This window comes from Trachinotus anak, unplaced genomic scaffold, assembly GCF_046630095.1.
Source record: "Trachinotus anak isolate AG129_WGS33_773 ecotype Australia unplaced genomic scaffold, CSIRO_AGI_Tana_v1 ptg000013l, whole genome shotgun sequence".
Classification (NCBI taxonomy): Eukaryota; Metazoa; Chordata; class Actinopteri; order Carangiformes; family Carangidae; genus Trachinotus; species Trachinotus anak.
This window is the reverse complement of record NW_027273864.1, coordinates 19,227,703-19,247,954: the sequence shown is the minus strand read 5'-3', so window position 1 is coordinate 19,247,954 and position 20,252 is coordinate 19,227,703. Positions and strand designations below refer to the sequence as shown.

The 20,252-nt window shown below is 38.8% G+C and overlaps 1 protein-coding gene across 4 annotated transcripts in view; it reads right to left on the bottom strand.

Annotated features, from left to right (window-relative positions):
- Positions 1-20,252, bottom strand: part of kcnab2a (potassium voltage-gated channel subfamily A regulatory beta subunit 2a) — an 83,862-nt gene that overhangs the window by 10,326 nt on the left and 53,284 nt on the right. For all 4 annotated transcript variants that reach the window (XM_071494497.1, XM_071494499.1, XM_071494498.1 and 1 more), the window contains 7 exons: positions 8,710-8,753; positions 8,367-8,404; positions 7,990-8,069; positions 2,724-2,768; positions 2,133-2,177; positions 1,835-1,878; positions 1,476-1,562 (listed from right to left, as the gene is read on the bottom strand). In XM_071494497.1, the coding sequence (XP_071350598.1) occupies positions 1,476-1,562; positions 1,835-1,878; positions 2,133-2,177; positions 2,724-2,768; positions 7,990-8,069; positions 8,367-8,404; positions 8,710-8,753 (383 nt within the window). The remainder of the gene's footprint in view (positions 1-1,475; positions 1,563-1,834; positions 1,879-2,132; positions 2,178-2,723; positions 2,769-7,989; positions 8,070-8,366; positions 8,405-8,709; positions 8,754-20,252) is intronic.

Genomic DNA, 20,252 nt, shown 5'->3' with positions numbered 1-20,252 from the left:
CTGAGTGTCTCCTGTATGTGTATCTGAGTTCTTTATTCTTATAAAAGATGTGTGTTATCATTTGCAATCCAAATGGACCTGGCCATTTAGCAGAGAAGCGGAAAAGCTGATTATGTGAATCAGAATGGTGAGTGATTCATTCTGAGGAGGATGACATCTATCCACAACAAGGCACACATGAATGACAGTAACATAAAAATCCATCTTTTTTTATCTGCAACATGCTACAAAATTGAGGCGAATGAAATAAATTAGAGATGACAGGCATGTTTGCACCAGTTCAAATCTTTGGTTATAGACAAAACTGGACTACAGCCTCTGTATTTTAAGCATAGAAGATTAAAAAAATACCTTTGATTCTACAAAATGAAAAATATTTTAAGGATGATTTTTTTCCATTAATGTGCTGACCGGGCTTTACTGAATGTTAAACAAAGTTTATTCTCATGTTCTTCTGTCAACACATCACTATATTTTATTTAAAGCCATCAGATAGGGATTTAATTTTACTGTAATATCTGACCCTGTGTGACTCTGAATTAAATCTCACATTATCAGACTGTAATTTCCGTCTTTTCGCTGGTCGAAGCAACCAACTGTCAGTGGCCACTGACCAAAATATCACACATGTTCGATAACAATCAGGGTGTCCCTGACAAGATCAGGAACCCATGAGAGCAATAAAACAGGGGTGTGTCAGCTCTCAGTAATCCTCCATCCATCTATCCACTCCTCTTGCTGATGTGCTGTTTCTGAAAACTCTCTTGGCTTAACAAACCAGCCCTCCCATCATCTAGTGGGTCTTGGCCTAAGAGGGTTTCTCTGTAAACTGATAGAACAGCAGTTCACCTCCTTTCCACCCCTTCAGCTATAGCCAGAATAAAATGCACCAGATGGTTTTACCGCCATAGATTTTAAGGCATAGACTAAGAGCTGTCCATGTGAACTGAAAATCTTTTAAAAGGGCAGATGGGCAAAAAAATCGCTTCGACTTTTACATCAAACAACACCTGCTACTTCTGACTAACAAGACATTAAAGTATTGTGAAAGAGCCTGAGCCGGTGAGGCATCAAACTGAAGGCAAGAGGATGACCTGTAACCGAACTGTAACCCAAAGAGGAACTCTGACACAGGAGCGGATGGATACAGTGTGACCAGCTGAACCCACACACAGTTAGCCCACTGCCATTTAAAGGTCTCCAGCATCAGTACCCATCTATCCTCATTCTGACTGTGGAGGTGGAAGCACCAGGACGACATGCAGCATTTAAAAATAGATATTTCAGTATCAAGAGGTTTATATATCCGAGTCTTCACTTCGCAGTAGTCATAGAGACAGAAAAGAGGTGCATTTGTTATGTGCAATATGACAATACATAGGAAAACATTGTTTAGAGTGTTTGAGAGGAAGAGGAAAAGATAGATGGCTAATTAAAACTAATAAGAGATAAAAGAGAAGCAATAGAAGCATTACCTTCCATAGGTGTATTAGGGTCTGGTCTGTTGGCAAAAACCACATCCACATAGTCTAACTGCAGTCTTTCTAGAGAGGCCTTTAAACCTAGAAATAAGTACCACAATAAATAAGTTGTTCTTCATAAACACCCAAACTACAGCATAAACTGCCAAATAATTAGTGCATTGGATTTTCAAACCATTTATTTTTACAGTGTTATTATACAAAAAAGTTTTCTCTGCAACTCCAATAAACCCAAGAGTATGTCAATTATTAAAATGTAGCCTGTTTCCCTTGAGCAAAAACAACTAATTAAGAAGTATTTTGTTATTGCTGTATCAGCATTTAATCCTATAATCTACAGCACTGCTGTTTACCTTCTATAATGTGTTTTCGGGATAAACCTCTTTCAGTCTCCGCTCTAGAAAAGAAATAAAATAAAAAATAGATCTTGGTTTATGAACAGTTATTTGAAATACAACACAACCTGCCCTTCCAGGATGATATAATATCACATATCCTTTGTGAAATATGATCTTATAAATGTTTTACTGCTTTACTGAAAGTGCCTGACAACAGATCAGTTTGGATGACGCATGATCCCATTACCAGGGACATCAAGCAAGTCGAGAAAATTATACGTTTCTCATTTGGAAGCAACCGGATGAAACTTACTTTCCACCCCAGAAGATCTTTGTTGTTATCACCAGACTTGAACGCCTGAAAGTGGGAAATGAAAACACATCTGTTACATCACCTGCCAACATGGAGAGTTATAGCAAAAAAGCCTCATGTGTTGGAGTTGGTGATATCTGAGGTCTACACAAACCTTATATTATATGTATTAACAGGATGAAAAGCTCAGACACATTCACTTGGTAATCATGCATTTCTACCTTACTCCTTCAATGTCACACTCACCCACATCTCACAGTAAGTGTGACTGTGCCAGAACTTGGCCAGCGCCAATGAATGAGTGTTGTAGGCGTATAACCTGACAAAGCTATACAAATGCCAATCCAGGACAGATAAAGTAGAAGACAAGGCACTAGAAGTTCATCCATTATTCAGCATCGTTGAGGAGGGACACAGGAGTGTGGGCATGGCACGGCGGCCCGCATTAATCTTTCATCTGCCTACCTTACCGTTCCAGTTCACAACACACAGCCTCCCAATATGCGCAAGGAAGGAGATGATACAAGATTAGGGAGGCTGGCTGGGACGGAAATTAAAAAACACCAAACCTAATTTAAGTGTGCATCATACCTCCATCCTTTCTTCTTTATGATGTTGCCAAGCACCACCTCTGCCCTGCAAAGGAGATGGAGAGAATGCATGACTGAATGAAGACAGTCTTAAAATGATATGAATGTTTACACCCAACTGTCTGAGAGATGGTTTCAAGTCATAAAATTAAAAAGAAAACGTAATAATAACACACACGCACACGTAATAATAATAGCATAATAATATATAAGGTAGCTTTCACTGGAAAGTACACCTGTTTAGGACTGGTGAGCGTGACCTAGCTGCCAGGTCAGAGTCAGTGGGGCCTGGGTCCAGCTGTGCTGTAGAGGCAGCCATTAGCAGCCACAGGGATACTAATGATTGGCATTACCAACATGGGGCTCATTAGGGCCAGGCAGAAACCTGTCAGTAGGATGTCTCTCCAGTCCTCTCACTCAGACAAATAATGAGACACCTCCTTGTAACACAGTTTCCCATTAAATTATTTGGGCAATTCTGAGAGGTAAAAAAACAGCAACTACTACAATTTCTTTTGAATTCATTTTTGGTGCATTGATGATGTCTAACTTATGCAGTTTTCAAATAAATTATGTTTTGTTGTCAAAAGCATGTTTAACTACAAGGACTATAATTCATCTCATCTATGACAGTGCATTAGTGCTTGTGCCAGTCACTGCGTGGCTGTGCCGACACACACTGAGTGGTGGTTTGCGGCTGTGGTAATCAGATGGAAGTTTAACAGTCAGCTCAGCTAGAAATACCAACAATTTATACCACTGACAAACTGACATGCCTTTATAAATGTCACTCACTGGGATTATTAAATAAAACACTGAAGAAAATTCACGTATTTTTTAACCTGGGTCTTATTCTCATAATTGTTGACATTCTGACTGGATTAATCTATCACAATGCAGGTAGCTAAAATGGGTAATTCAGGGGGCTGATTTTTGTACTTCCGTTTGGTCAGTCTTAGAGACAAGTGTTATTATTAATTTTATGATCATTTTTGTTTTGTAAAACTGAAGCCTGAGTTCGACATACTGTGTTCCCCAAATAACCCCTTTTGCTAAAATTTAAAGATTACAGAGTCATAGAGATGAATTGGCCAGGCCGATATATATAATTGATATAATATACCAAATATTGATATGAGTATCAACCTCAAAACTCCAGTATCAGTTGAGCAAAAACTAATAAACAATGGGCAATACAGTCATTTGACCTGAGTGCACTAAAAAAACTGTTTATTTCATGCAAAATGGTTTCATTGTGAGGCAGTAACTTTTGTTTTGAAAAGTTCTGTATAGATGTATGGATTCTTATAAAGGGCAAATGAGGTAGTAGGAAAATTGATCAGAATCAAAAATATATGAATCCATATTACATTTTTAGGACATTAAAGGCATTAAGACATGGTTACCGTATTTTCCGGACTATAAGGCGCACTTAAAAGCCTTTAATTTTCTCAAAAAACGACAGTGCGCCTTATAATCCGGAGCGCTTTATATATGGATTAATTCTGGTTGTGCTTACTGACCTCGAAGCGATTTTGTGTGGTACACGGCGCTCACGGCGCTCTGTCAAAATGTTTGGTAAACTACAAAGCCGCACCGCTTGCAGCATTACGGCTATCGTAGTCAGGAGCGTCGCGGAGTAATACATACTGTGCTTCACCATAATATTACAGTGTGTGTGTCTAAGGACCTATAAGGAGTTATTGTGAATACGCTAACGTTTGATTTAGCGGTATCAGACTGTGTTTTTTTACGTGTTACAACTGAACAAGGTTGGGAGTTATTGTGAATACGCTCATCAAGGTTTGAACAATGTTGAGAGTTATTGTGAACGCGTTAAATAAAGTTTGACTGACTTATCTGACTGTTTTGTTTCGCTTAATGCGCCTTATAGTCCGGTGCGCTTTGTATATGAAAAAAGTTCGAAAATAGACCATTCATTGACAGTGCGCCCTATAATCCAGTGCACCCTATAGTGCGGAAAATACGGTAATTTTGAATTTCGATTCTTGTTTGTTTGTCTGTTTGTTTTTAAGGGTCCTGCATGAATATGTGTTTTTATAATTTATTTCTCTTTGTTTGTTTAAAGGTAAATTCAATAAAATATTAACCCCCCCCCCCCTTTTCCAAAAATAAATAAATAAATAATTCTTCTCTGTACTCGTGTGTATGTTCCAGGTACAGCTTGCTGATCCAATAAGCAGCATGAGTACAGTAGGTGCTGCACTTCTACTAGCTGTTCCAGACCTGGCCAGCTGGACTCACACCTTTTTAAACAACAAGCACGGAAGCACTCCCCTGAGACCAATAACGTGTGTGTTTGAGTGAATAAAAGTATGTGTATGTGTGTGTCTTTGGCAAATACCCACACAATGATCTGTGTGCATGTAGGAAATGTGTGTAAGAGATAAGGTACAGTGTGCCTTGAGCAGGTTAACGTTCTTCATCCATTAACTACGACTTTATCCCAGTGCTAAGTCAATGTTATGACTTACAGCACAAGGAATGGCGTGATGCTGCATTATTCATGGATTTAAGATATTTTATTACTTTAAGATTTCTATGTAATTATGCTACCAATTTGTCACTGGTCTCACACAATATCATGCAATTACTATGCAACTAGAGCACAATGTATGAGCCTGAAAGAAAATGAAGATGGGATTTCTAGTCTGCCAATTACTCACACACTTTTAAATGCTTTGAAGCCATATGTGTTTGCTGATAACAGCAGCGAAAGGGGATAAGCAGAATATGTTTATTTGTGCAATTATACATATTTATTTATATTTCTCAGAAACAGTAATCTGTATATTGGGATGGATATGCTAGTTAAATTTCACCATCAATATTTAAATATCTCTATATATTGAATGTTTGTTTTGTGACCGTTTCTCTGTTTTGTAGAGCTAAGGCCGAACAAACATGCCAAACAAACGGCCAGAAACTGGGCAAGGAGAGTGAGCACAGCTTACAAACCTAGTTTATCTGTCCACTATCGCGACACAGAATCAACATTACAGCAGCCGAATGTACAGCCACCAGCTACCACTACATGTTTTCTGAGTCTGACTGATGAAGGAATCACAGTAAGCCAGAACCAAGGACTTCACATGAAAGCTTTCTCCATTCTGATGTGCAAAGTGTGAGATTTGTTCTACTCCTGCATGTGTATGCGTGTGTGTGTGTGTGTGTGTGTGTGTGTGTGTGTGTGTGTGTAATATAAGCTCCTCAGCACTGCTTTGAGCTGGAAGCTGTCAGGATTAACACCTGTGCAACACATATTGAGCTGTGTGACATGCTGTCACAAACATTTGCACGTGCCAAACAGATTTGTGCTTTCTGTTGAATTGAGGTTTGTTTTATGGCAGCATGATGATAAAAGCCAGAATTGGTAAAATTTCTGTGTCAAAGATCAACTATGTGCATGTTATTTTGGCTTACGCAGAGACAAACTGATTATTGAAAGCTCCTCAGAACAATGGAACATGTAGTGATGACGTCAGGCAGACAACAGCTGCTGAGGAATTAGTTGAGAAATGAGGAAAACCACAGAGACCTACTGCATGTTTCTTGTCTTTTTGTTTTCTTTTGATTTTCTATTGTGAAACACTAGCACTCTGAACTATCTCCCCAAACATTATGGCAAAACTAGAATATTCTTGGGAGGATTGAAAAAGGACTTGGTGCTGTTAATCAGAGATACTGTTTGCAAAGGATAATCCCCTAGATTATTTCAAAGCACCCAAGTTACTACAAAGCCAGATTAATCCATGCTGGAATTGAAACCATCATTACATACAGCAATAAGGCATCACAGGGCTGCTTTCTAAGGTTAAAAATATCATCACTTGCTGCCCTATATATTTAGACCAAGACTATGAATATCTGAACCCTCATAAATGCTACTGCAACAATGACAAGCTGTTGATAAAAAGGACAGCCCTAAATTCAGGTCTGCATTCCAGCAGAGACACATTGATCTTTTGTATCCATTAATAGCTCATTGGAACGACTTTTTGCTGACGGAACAGTACCGATGAAAATTATGGACAGTAGCCAAGTTTCCACCAAACTTTAGTGCCACATTCAAACTAATTTCTTGAAAAATAAAAAATGGGAATTGATTTGTGTTTATATTAGGCTGTCAACGAATATTTTAAATTCGTTTATGTAATTGAATTGTATATAAATTTAAAACAAAACAAAACAAAAAAACAAACGATACTGCCTGAAATACTGGGTCAGAAATTGATGAGTACATGAGTTTATGCACAGATCCGATACCATGTAATGTATTGATAAGCTTTATAGCTTCACACCCAAATAAAAACAGAGGTTTTGCCAGAAATAAAGTCTTCTTTGCCCGTTCTAAAACAGTAGCCTACACAGGATGTTGTGCTGTGCTGCCACTGGTAACTACAGTGAGTGAGATACACACATACAGAAATGATTCTGTCCCAAGCTTTCTGATCACTATAAGAGCTTTCCTCTGTAATAAAAGAAAGATCCCATGGCATAGAGGCATTTGTTCATAATTGGTTAAACCTAAACAATGACAGCAATCATATCACATCCATATAGGGTTAGTAGTATACAGCTGATACAACTGTTACATTTTTTTGAATGCATTGGTATCAGCTGGTACACAAGTTCAGGTTTTGGATTCAGTAAGGAAAAAAATTGTATTGGGCCATCTCTAAAAAACAGACATTCGATTGTGAAAATTAATATTTGATTGTGGAAAAAAGAGGAGCACTACAGCGGCCGTCTGCCATGCCAGTTCTTGTGTGGGCCTTGGCAGCTGCACTGAATGCAGTACACGATGGACAGGAGTCACAAAATGTTACTTTGATTGAAAATGAAATGTAGGTCGAACTGAAACAAGCAAATAACTCAACAACCATGTGGTTATTATGGCAGAGAGTTCACCACGCAACTTACTGATGCTTGTGAATTACTCAGAGGACTGTGTTCCTATAGTAACATTACAATTACTGATGACTTTTCAAGAGTAATTTTTCCAATGCTTTGAGTAGCTTGTATTGGGTTGGCCACTACACATTAAACTGAAGCTATCTGCATGGCTACACACCAATAAAATAAATTAAATAGTATGTTTTTTGAGATAAAGGTGAAGTGTGGACCTGACAACAACACCCAAGCATTGGAACTAGTCTATAATCTCTACCTGGTGACTCAGCAGCTTCTTAATATTTGGTGCTACTGCCGACTGATGAGAGACCTGTGGCACAGGATATACTTACTTCCCAGCAGCGTAGACCTCTGCTGTGTCAAACAGATTGATGCCATTTTCATAAGCCAGAGTCATCAGCTGCTCTGCCATCTGTTGAGAGAACAGGGGAGAAGGAAGAGAGAGAGGAAACTATGGGGTGAGTGATCACTGATGCGAGGTGTTAGGGCTTTTCAATAATTAAAACTTCCTTCACAGGACTAAAGAAGGATGCCATGGCTTTGCCTTCCTTTAACATATGTTTGTTCTCTGTTGGTTCTCTCTTGCAATATGTTGTCACTAAAAGCAAAAATAGGCTTCTTGAGCAATCCAGGATATGCCAGATCATATGCAGGGTTTCCATTCCCAACCCTTGAGTGATGGAAGATGACAAAATCCATCTGCTCTCACCTCATCCGTTATCTGTCCACCGAATGTCACCCATGTTCCTAAAGAGGATGGCAGGGAGGTACGTGTCAGTGTAGTACATAAACACACATATGCACACAGATGAGCAAGTGAACAGTGATACTATGTGTACTGCACAAGTGATACTGCACATACTGTACAAGAAATGAGATCTAGCTGGTTTATAACTTCTGCAGAGTTACTAGAACTTGTGACAAAACATTTTCCCACACTCTTCTGGAGTTAAAGGACCACGGGGTTATCAGTTTGCCTTACAAATCTTTTATACAAGTCTTTGGGGTGCAGAAAAATTCTCGGTGTGTCCCATAATCTAAGAGACTCTTACCTAATCCAAGGCAGGACACCCGCAGGCCTGACTTCCCAAGGTTTCTGTCAAAACAGAGAGAATTACATCAACATTAATGCAGTGCTGAGGTGGCAGTGATTAGAGATATTTTGCACTCAGGCGATGGCTATGACCATTAGAGAAAGACTTTAAGCCTCACTTTGATTGATTGATAAATATAGAACAACCCTATCAAACTTTTGTAATGGAAGAAAAGTCTGTTCTTAAGGTTCTTATAGGAGTGGAAGCTTAAAGTCATGGAAGATGAGAAAAAGAGCGCGTTGTCTGGATTTGAAGCCAGCCTGCATTTACTGCAGCACTGACACATGTCGAGTGGATGAGTAAGGAAGGACAGTAACACGTGTGCTGACAGTGAGAGCATGTGTGCATATATGCTGCATGTGTGTGCAGAGAAATGTCAGGAGAGAGTAGAAGAGAGGAAAGGGGACTTAAACAGGCCCACCATGACATCCACTGAAATTTCTCACAGCACACCAGGATCCCTCAGCCGCTATCTGAGTAAAATCCCCTACAGCTACAGAGAAGCTTGACTACTCACAACAACTTGCTCCTAAAGCTGGCATCTCTGAGCCTATCACAGTCCAGACAGACCCCTCTGCTGACAATCGCAGCTTTGGTTAGGTCTTTGATCCTTTTGTACAAGCTTTTAAAGTTTTCTGACACGTCTATGGTTCCTGCTCTAAAGGCTACATCATAACAGATTTGTTATAATTACTGAAATAACTGATTTTTTTTTAATTTTCTGATTTTTTTCTGATCAATGAAAACTTTGAGACCTTAATAGTTCAATTTCTTCAGATATCTCTGATCTAAGAAATTATTAAACATACAGAATGAATTGTGCTGCGTCTGGTCACCCTCCTTTAAAAGATATGCTGGCAGTGTAAAAAGATAAAAGAAATGTGGCATCAGAGATGATGTAACATGAGCAGGAGTCAAAGTCAGTGTGTGGGAGGACATCTAATATATTTTTACAAGACTGCCTGTAGAGATTCAGTTGAAATAAAAAGGAGTAGAGAGGTAGACAGGGGATAGGTGTGTGTGTGTGTGTGTGTGTGTGTGTGTGTGTGTGTGTGTGTGTGTGTGTGTGTGTGTGCGTGCGCGCGCAGATGTATGTTGCATGACTGTGTGTGTCACTACATATGTGAGTGGTACTGTGTATATGTGTGTGTGTGTGTGTGTGTGTGTGTGTGTGGGGGTGTTTTGTGATATGATAAGACTGCTGAATTGCTGGAATGACTAACAAAACACTTCTTTCAATGTGATCTGAACACCAAGTCCAAAAACACTGACTAAACTGTTTAAAATAAATATGGAAATCTCTTCAGTATCACATCCCCTTTAAGTGGGCTAAGAGAGATACATTTGTCTTGTAGTGGAAAAGGAAAAAAAAAAGCTATTCAAATGCTTTAAGTTTCTTTTTGATGCATCTCCACATACTTTCTATTTTAAAAGAGTTAATCCAGTTAAATGTTCACTACATCATCAAACATCATTAGTTCCGCTCTTACTCTGCTGAACCACCATGGATGCTTGGAGTGTGTCTCCTTTCATTTAGATTCTTTGACAGCATATCACAGTAAAAAATAACCCTTTTTGGAGCCATCTGAGGTTTCAGTGAGATTGAGTGATATTAAGAACTAATGAAATCATATCCACTTGTATATTTTGAAAGTAAAGCATTTGTGTCCAACTTATTCTCTACAAAGAGCCTCATTAAAAAGATCTGATGGTCAGTGAGGTCTATAATCGTGTTACAGTTTGAATCCAAGAGCCTGATGACGTCACATATAGGAACCTACTGACTTATAAGCATACACAGTGTTCCTCACAGTCATGATGGAGAAGAGAGAGTGATAAGAGAATCTAATGGGACTATGTGCCCTTGTGTTGCAACATGGGGACAAGGTTAACACAAGTTCCCTCTGGCAAACCACTGGAGCTGATCTACAATTAACTGCCTCTTAATTGCATGAGTAAAATACCCCCTCGGGGGGGTGCTGCTCGGCATCATAAACAGAGATAACTGAAAATAAAAGCAGCTTACTCCCTGAAATTGTTAGTGGAGCGTGTTTGTGTGTTTTTAATGGTGGACATTTGTCGAATGACGGTACCAAATACTTTCTTCACTCAAAATTCTGCTTGACTGCATCGCCCTTTAAATAGGTTGTAAACACGTTAGAGTTCATCTCTAGAACAAAGTGGTGTTACTGTACATTCAGCATAGAGTGTGTTTGAAGCGTTTCACTGTTCCAGGATATACATGCCTGTGATTGAACAAATTCATTTTGCTTAATGTCTTAATACATGGTTCACAAGCATGTTGTGCACCAATGACATGCATAGGTAACTTGTCTAATTAGATAAACTAGGAACAACTGTAAAAAAGACTGCACATCTAGTACCTAGTGTATTTAAGCGCTTCCCCAAACCTAAAAATAAGTAACGAGGGTATCAGAATACACAGCTCTGCCCTTGCCATTGTTCTCATTGTAAGGATGTTTCTTTGTCAGCACATTGTTGTATTCAATATTTTACAAGACTGGCCTTGAATACTGCATTGTGCATTGCTGCAATGACCCTCTGTCAGGTCCTGTAAGTACAAAGGGGTCAGGTTCCCGCTGAGCCTCAGCAGACATGAACCTCAACAGTAAAGTCACCTCTCACACCCTCCTCAATAATGAAGGAGACAGGTACAGAACAGGACTGCAGCAGCAGAGACAAAGCCAGATGGATCCAGTGAATAGAACATGTAGTGACCATAGCACATGTCCAGTAGGCTGTTTAATTTGAAATACTAAGTAACCTTTCACTGAGGTTTCTACTGACGTCACCCTTCTGATCCAATCAGCACAAAGCCCAAGGGGACCAGGCAAGAGTTTTAATTTTGGTATGTTGGTTTATTTGATTACAGGTGGCTTGGATATCTCTTTGGGGCTTGTTTACACACAGATTGCATTACACTTTATTTGACACAATGAATTCTCCATGTCTAAGTCCATTATTTAGCTCTGCAGCTGACTCTGGAAAATAGTGGAGCAGCAATATGTTGTCTTTCTATCAAGGTCAGCATAACAAAGGGAATACCAGAGTTCAGCGAAGACTTTGTTCCAGTTATTGATCATTGATATGTAATAATGGACATCAACACAACCATAAAAAGGATGCACAGATAAAAATTATTATCTTAACATTACTGTACATACCAGTGCTCAGCTACAACTATGCCTATTGGTAGCTTAGCCATTGTACATCTGTATTCTTCTGTTAAGGATATTTAAGCTAACTGCATGAGTCACCTTGTTAGAATTACATCCAAATTTTATTTTCATAATACCCCAAACCTTCGGGCAAGAAGTAATATTCTGAACAGTGAAATATAATTTACTAATCACACAAAAACAACCCAACATACAAGGACAGAAAGTCGATGGCAAGCATTAATAGATGGCCGTCTTTGATACATGGCACCACTAGACCACACTGCACACAGGGGAACTGAAGTGTCAACACTGAATAGCCAGCATAAAACCAGCTGCTTACTCTTGTACTTGAAAAATGCCAAAAACAAACAGTCTATTTTGTTCCTGTAAACACTGATATATGAACAGACCTTTGGGTTTGAGGTGAGAACTGCTTAAAAGTATTTTGACACAGTACATAACCCTTGTAACCTCTCAATAAGTAATGAAGAAGAATAAGTGTAACCATAGGTACCGGGGTCTTGAATTTGTAATTTCCTATGAATGACACCCTCCTCAGTTGGGTCAATCAATTACTCTAATTACCTCTAAACAAACACTGTGGTGACCCCTTTACACCAATCAATACAATTTTAACTAGAATTACAACTTGCTGTTGCATGCCTTTGCCAACCAGTCAAACTGCAGTTTACATTCATGGCTGTCTGGGCTCATATAATATATGTTGTGAAGAGTCTGTAGGAACTCAGTGTTTTGTCATAATTAGCGTATGAATTCTTGAGTCAAAAACGTCTTTTGTGAGGTCACAGTGACCTTGACCTTTGACCAACAAATTCCTATCAGATCATCCTCAAGACCAGGTGAACATCTGTGCCAAATTGGAAGAAATTCCCTCAAGGAGATATTGTGTTCAGGAGGAGGGGACAGGCAGAGGGACAGCTCACATATGCACAGTAATGTAATCCATTAATATGCCTTTTGCCCTCTAAATCTAATTGATGATAAACTTGTTCTGTTGTCTCATGAAAAGACTAAGATCACTCCTCCTGCCTGAGCAAAAACCACACTTTTTAACAAATTCCCAGGATGCGAGATAGTGATGAGTTCAGTTTATTGCTGCACCCTTTAAGTCATCATTTATACAGGGAATCAACTAAATGCTGATCATGTCAAATCGGCTGTAACTATGTGTTTTAAAATTATGATTGAGAGGAGGATTTAGATGGGTTGGTCTTTAGTAATTCTTCTCCAGTTATCATTTCAATACCAAAAAAATCAGTATAAGCACATAGAGTGAAGGACTAGAGGCATGGAGTAGGAGGACTGAGTGGGAGAAAGGGCTTAAAGTCAGGGTGAAGTCAGTGGACAGGACAGGGTGATGAATGAGCAAACAAGGTCACAGAGCTGTAAAGAGAAACGTGTTGAGAGATATGTTCACTGAGCTGAACTATTAATACTGCCTCACCCGTGGCTTCAACTTGGGAAAAATGCACACACTGAATTCCACTAACTCGTGTTGGCTGCAGGTGGTTTCCTCCTCCATTCAAGTTTATGTAACATCCATTCCACTAAAAGGAACGGGAGGGAGGGATGGAGCGACAGAGGAGAACTTAAGATATTGGATTAAAATTGTCCTGACTAAGCAATAAGAAAAGGAGGAACAGGGTGAACCACTTTGCCCAGAAAAGCTGCTTACACACATTATCAGCAATTAAAGGAAAATTTCATTAATATGTGCTTCTCTGTATCATGTGAAATTTTACAGTCATAGAGCCCATGATCTCTATTTTTCTTATGAACTCCTATTTACCTCAGTATTTACCTCATTGGTTGAAACATTAATGGTTGTGCTCTTTGTTGTGCACATCCTCCAGCATTCCACCACGTGTCTCTATTCACTTGCTGCCAGCCTGGTGACCTTTGTCAGTAACTCTACACAAAAAGACTCAATTCTCGTTTCAAATAAAGGCTGAGATGGAATTGCGGGGGTGAGTTGAGACTGGCGGTGAATGAATATGGCCTTTTTTTTATTTTATTTATTTATTTTTTTTATTTTGGGGGGTGGTGTTGATGAAGAGGTATGAAGCAAGAGCCATGAAATGATTAGCTAAGCTTAGATTAGCATAATGACTGCAAACAAAGGCAAAAAAGCTAGCCTGGCTGTGTCCAAACTAGACAAGAAATAAGTCTACCAGTACCTCTAAAGCTTGTCTTTAACTGGTCAAAGATGTCATGTGATTAATACATATTTCATCAAAGTCCCACAGTTATAGTAGTTTCAGTGTTTACTTCTTGTTTTGGGCATTTTTTTTATACTTTCTGTTGCCATTTCATGAAAGCCATTAAATGAACACACACTCAGTTATACACTGAATACTGGTGTTTGTTTGCAGCATTGTGTGTGACAGCAGCTCGAGAACACAATGTCAAATGTGATTTTGTTTCGTCTATGGAAACGAGTTCATACATACAGCAGCCAGAAAGATAGAGGCATTGGCATTGAAGCGCTTTAAGACAGTTGTCAATGGCAGTTTTTTTTTGTTTTTTTTTTTACTTATAAACAGATTGTTGGCTCAGAGGGTTTTCCTAAGGGTGAATTTGTTTTTCTTCCAACTTGGGCGTTTTCAGCGGCTCTTTTCTGGGAATAAATCTGCCAGTGCCCACAGCAACGGAAAATCTTCTGCTATATGTTGGAGAGGAGCGAGAGGGAGACTTACTAACACCTGTGGGGGATTCCAAGTCTTTCATTTCTTTTTTTTTTTCTTTGACTGTATCTTCAAGCTCTAACATCCTGACATCCTTTTAAACTGAGTATTGTAGCCTAAGGACACTGACAGAGTGTATTCACTGATAAAACCAACAGACTGAATTTATTTTATAATCCCAAATTTGATGGGAAAATTGAGTAAATATCTTTAGAGGTAATAAATGATCTGAACTTGGATGAAAGTTGCAAAAAAAAAATCACAAATAGAATCACAAATAGAACTACAACAAATTGTCAATGGTGCATTTATTGATGTAGATTCAATCAAGAAATCTAATAATTTTCTCAAATTCTTGAATATTCTCTGGTTTTCTTAGTCTTCTATGATTGTAAACTGAATATCTTTGGGTTTTGGACTGTTGCTCAGACAAAAAAAAAGACTTAACCCTTTTCACTATTTTCTGGAATTTTATAGACCAAACTGTTCATTGAGAAAGTAATCACCAGATTAATCAATAATGAAAATAATAATTTGTTGCAGCCCTAATCACAAATAAGCAAATCAAGGTTAATACAGATGTCCAAACTTCGCTAACAAGCCTTTAAGAAGACATCTTGCTGATGAAAAAGAGATTGCATTGGGTAGTGTATCTGTTCAGAGAAAATTGGTCCATCTGCCTAATTTAAAAAAATGTAGATATAATGTCAATATTCATAATACACATGACCAACCAGGATGCTCTGGGGTAGATGGGATTTTTGCCTGCTGGCCTGTGCTGTAGTACTTCCTGAAGTAAGCTAAAGCCTCATTTCTATTTGTTTTACATCACTGACTTAGACATTACATAACATTCAGTTCAAATGCTTCTCATGCAGAAAGAAAAGCCAAATACAAATTTCACTGTCAAAACAAGTCTCTTGATTCAGCGCTCATTTAAAAAAAACAAATCCCTCTCTTTACTGTGTGCACAATAACAGTCTGTAACACTTAAGGAAAATAAAATGCAATCGAAAAAGTCAAATAAAATGTCTGCACACATACAGTATGAAACTGACTGACTACAACACAGCACAGTGTACGACAGAATTAATAAATCTAGGCTATTTCTAGAGCATTTAAGAAAATAACATGCAGAGAGAAGTGAGTGGTGCTAAGACACACACACGCAATACACGCAGGCTCTAATTAAACTCTATCAGTGAGGCAAAGAAAGAACAGCTGTCTTCATGTTCTCCTTCAGCATAACACAAGTGTCTTTCTCACATGCAGACACGCTTATAGACACATAGGCAAAATAATACACAACAAAACCCCCATCTGACTCGCTCTCTTATGCACCAACACAGACAAAGCCTTAGCGCATACAGTGAAACACAGGCCTACATCAATAAATGCACCATCCCACCGTTTGGCAATTTCTCTCCACATGCCCAGAGCAAACAGATGGCGAATGTTCTGTGCACATTTAAGATGGTACCTAAAGTGGCTACTGTGGCCTGAGATCTGTGCTGTGGATGAGTCTTAGTATTTACATCAGAGTGGCCAAAGTGTACTGCTGTATGTGTGTTCTGTTCAACTACCATGGTCTATTTATGATTCATATTTCAAGGGGGAGTGAAGGCTGTGGAAAGCTGGCTCCCTGATGATGAGAGCCCTCAGAATGCAGGAGAACGTCCCAGCATGCACCCACACTCACGACGCCCCAAATCTCACACCCACAGCTTTTGTCACCCAAGCCTGGGCGATGCATGCTTTTGCATTTGTGTAACAGAATATTGGAAAATCGATGCTCAGTTTCATCTTTCTTAAAAAAATCTTGTATAGTGATAATTCATGTGCAAATGTTGCAAGTTTCACTTGTAAATCTTTGACACGCTTCTCACATTTCTCTCTCTGTTATCTCCGCCATCTGTTACATCAACTAACTTTAAGGTGCACTGAACAAAGATAACTCAGGGGGATGGTCTTTTTTTTTTTTTTTTAAACAGTGTTTTATCTCAGTCATTGATAATTATACGTCACAACCTCACACAATACTGTGGAGGGATTTAAATGCCATCCTCTTACACAACACTGCCAGTAGCAATATATTGGGGCTGTGACTCACTGTCAACTTTGCAACCAAAAGTGGACCTCTAAAGATGTGAGGAATCCTACTGACAGTCTGGGCTAACACGAGTTACTTGAACATTTACACTGGGGGAGGAGGTGAGTCAGCCCTGATTTACATGGTCACTGCAGTAAGTGATACTGAGTGCAACACAGCATTATTTTCTTTAGCTGATAATGAAGTGTTGCGAAAAACAACAGCGTGCTTTGACCAAAAAAAGAAAAAAGAATTTCTTAAAACACAAACATTATCCTCAGCAGTTTATGGTGAGCTCTTAAATTTAGTCTGCAGAAAGCATAAAAATTGTAGTCGAACTGAAAAGTGATATGTATTCAAACTAATTCACCTCAGCATTACTTTGAGGCAGTTTATTTGCTACACCGAAGCAAAAGTAAAAGTGTATCATTCCCTGAAGATCCCCCCTGGGTTTGGTTGATTGAGAGAGGAGCTGATATCGGACTGTGAAAAGGCAGTGGTCTTATGGGATTGACTCTCCACCTGCGCTGCCTCCCCAATCTCACAGATATTCTTCCATTCCCTCAGCAAGACTACTTTACATAATCATAAGCCATTTTGTGTGCATCATTAATTCAGTCCTGACTGAAGCCATTTAATCATTCCTTGGAGGAGGTGCGGGCTCTCGCAGTCAAGCTTGATGATTTTAACCAGTCATGCCACGCAGACCCAGTGTCACATTACAGAACGGCTCAGTCTGTGGTGAGGCAGCGCACTAAAGCTGCCGCAATCCCTCCACACCTTGAAAAGATGTTCACTATGATGGTTTCCTTGGCCTTGTGAGTGAGGTCACTTTGAACCTAACATGCATCCTTGCCCACAGATGCAGACTGACAGTCTTGATTCAATATCAAGGCTGCCATTCAAGGAAACAGAGAGGACTGAATGCAAATGGGGCTGATCTGAATTTCACACTGTCATTCTGCAGCGTGGATAATCATGGAAAGTTTTGTTGAGTGGATAAGACAGCTTTAACTGTATTCTTTTCGGGCACAGTTATAAAACCACTCACCTCCTCAGTTGTCAAAAGGTCAAAATGAAAATTTCAAACTGAATTAACAGAAGAAAAAAAAAATCTTGCACTCAAGGATGAGAAGAAAAATACATGGCCATGTTAAATAGCTTGCAAGATTCAACTCCAAGAGGCACATTTGAAACACAGTGACGTGAACACAGATCACTCAAACCTACTGTACTTCCTCTTGGGCATACCGTGTACACCAGCATTAATCTCAGCACTCTCCCAGCATTAACCTCAGCCCTCTGCCTTTCTGTCTTTCACTCTCTCTTTCTTTCCCTTTCATCCCTGTTCTTAAAAAATGCAAACACTATAATGTACCCTCAGTGCATGAATCTCTGAGCCTCATGCTACATTAACAGCTGACATACCTTCAGTGTACATCAGATACAAGCCTCTGTTCACAAACACAGAGCCCGTTATGTACTTTGGACCACACAGCAGAAGCGAAGAGCACAAACAGCCGCTGGCCCCTGAGCTGAAAAATGATTTTACTCATTCAATATCATTAGCCTCAATAATGACAGTGTGCCAACATGGCGAGCCTGCCGCTAGCAAATCAGATGCTGAGGATTGTTATGTGCTTTCAGACAAGAGCACTGAGGACGGGTAATGTGTTTCCTCATATTGACCCCAGTGTTAATTTCTCAGTCAACAATTAACATACCATTCATTTTCAATTTGAAAAAAAACAAAACAAAACAAAAAAAAAAGGATTCTTCTTTAAACTACAATGTCACCTTTCACTTTTTCTTCTTCAGGTTTGCGGCTTAAAAAAAACAAAAAACATTGATTTCAAAATTAACAGTTCTCTAAAAATACATTTAACGCTTGCATTACAATCCCATAAAGGTCATAGTACAAATACCCAATGGAATATTTTGTCCTTGTGATTATAATGTTGGGTAAAAGAGTATATATATAAAGTGATAAATTGATTAAACAAGCTTTTGATTAAGCCCCTATATTGTGATATTTCTGCTGCGGTTTAGATACCACTGCAGAAAGAAATATCTGTATACATCCCACTCCAAGACGTGTGTTTACTGTATTCATTGTCTATCACAATGACTAACAACATCTTTTAGCAAAAAGACAGTACACCTTGGTAACGCCACTACTCAAGGTGAGTAGTGAATGTTACAATACTAATCCATATTTTCATACAACACACAACATACTGAACAACTACTACTGTATTAATTTAGTCATGGCTGCATGCTGCTAGAATGCACTACTGTATGCGGAGGCAGGTTTTCGGTGAAAGCGTGCCCTTTTTAATTGAAATTTTAAGCAAAACAGTTGTCTATGTGAGAAGTTGAGTTGACAGGTGGGGAAAATATAGAATATATAAAATATAGACTGCAGGTTATTATTGCACAATAACTCTAAACGTGACAGGGTGAATGAAGTCTGCGATGCAAAGCGGATACATTGCATTAATGGCCGGCTTGCTGCAAATCATAATGCCACTACTGTACCATGCTGGAAAATAATGTGACTCTTTTCCTCACTGACACTGCCTACACATTTGTTGTCCTCCAGTTCTGTTCAATTTGCCATTCACTCCTCTCCCCTCAGCACCTCAATATGCTTTAAAGATATTCCACTTCATAATCTTCTTCTGCTCTATTTTCCAGCCCTTGTGTAAAAAAACGGAATAATTTGAATAATTCACCACACAATTAGAAGACATTTGCATTTTGTTACAAATGCTTTTCTGCATGTAAACCTCTGCTTAAATGTTAAATGTGGGGTATGGTAGATAAAACATGGTCATTAGTTTTCATGTCCCTTGGGGTTTCCACATACAAACAGGCGATATAATTTCCCTTTCGTAAAATACGAAACCTTTTATCCACCACGGCAGAATAAAAGAAAGTAAAGCAAAGTAAATGCTACAATCGAGCAGTAATCAGTTATCATCTGATTGAAGAGGTGGGATAAATATTCAATGCAGCATCACATCAACATACAATGTTGTGGGCAAAAGCTGTCATTATGCAAAGTGTCAATGTTTGTTCTCTTTCCAATTAGAGAGGCTCTTTAATATGACAAAAAGATTAATAATGACAATTGACTTATGTTGCTTTTGATTTAATGACCAAGAAAATCTGAACATCTGCTATATGTTTAAATAAACAACTCCAGTGATAATTATCAATATAAACCCACACTATAAGAAATTCAAGACTAAGACCAGTCAAAGGTCACCAAACACAGAAATGGGGTTTTATGAGAACAATACTAGAAGATTAATCTGGGAAAATACAAATTAGTTTTGCCATTAAACCTGAACAAATGGGGCTTACTGCACTCTGTTGTTTTTGTATGTTGGCTCCTGCACACAAAAGATTAGACATCCATTGGCACTAACTAAATTCAAATTACATGCCAACCACTTAGGTGTAGCACTTCAATACAAACATCAGATGAAATTACTGCAAAGCTCTAGCCATTTTTGAGAT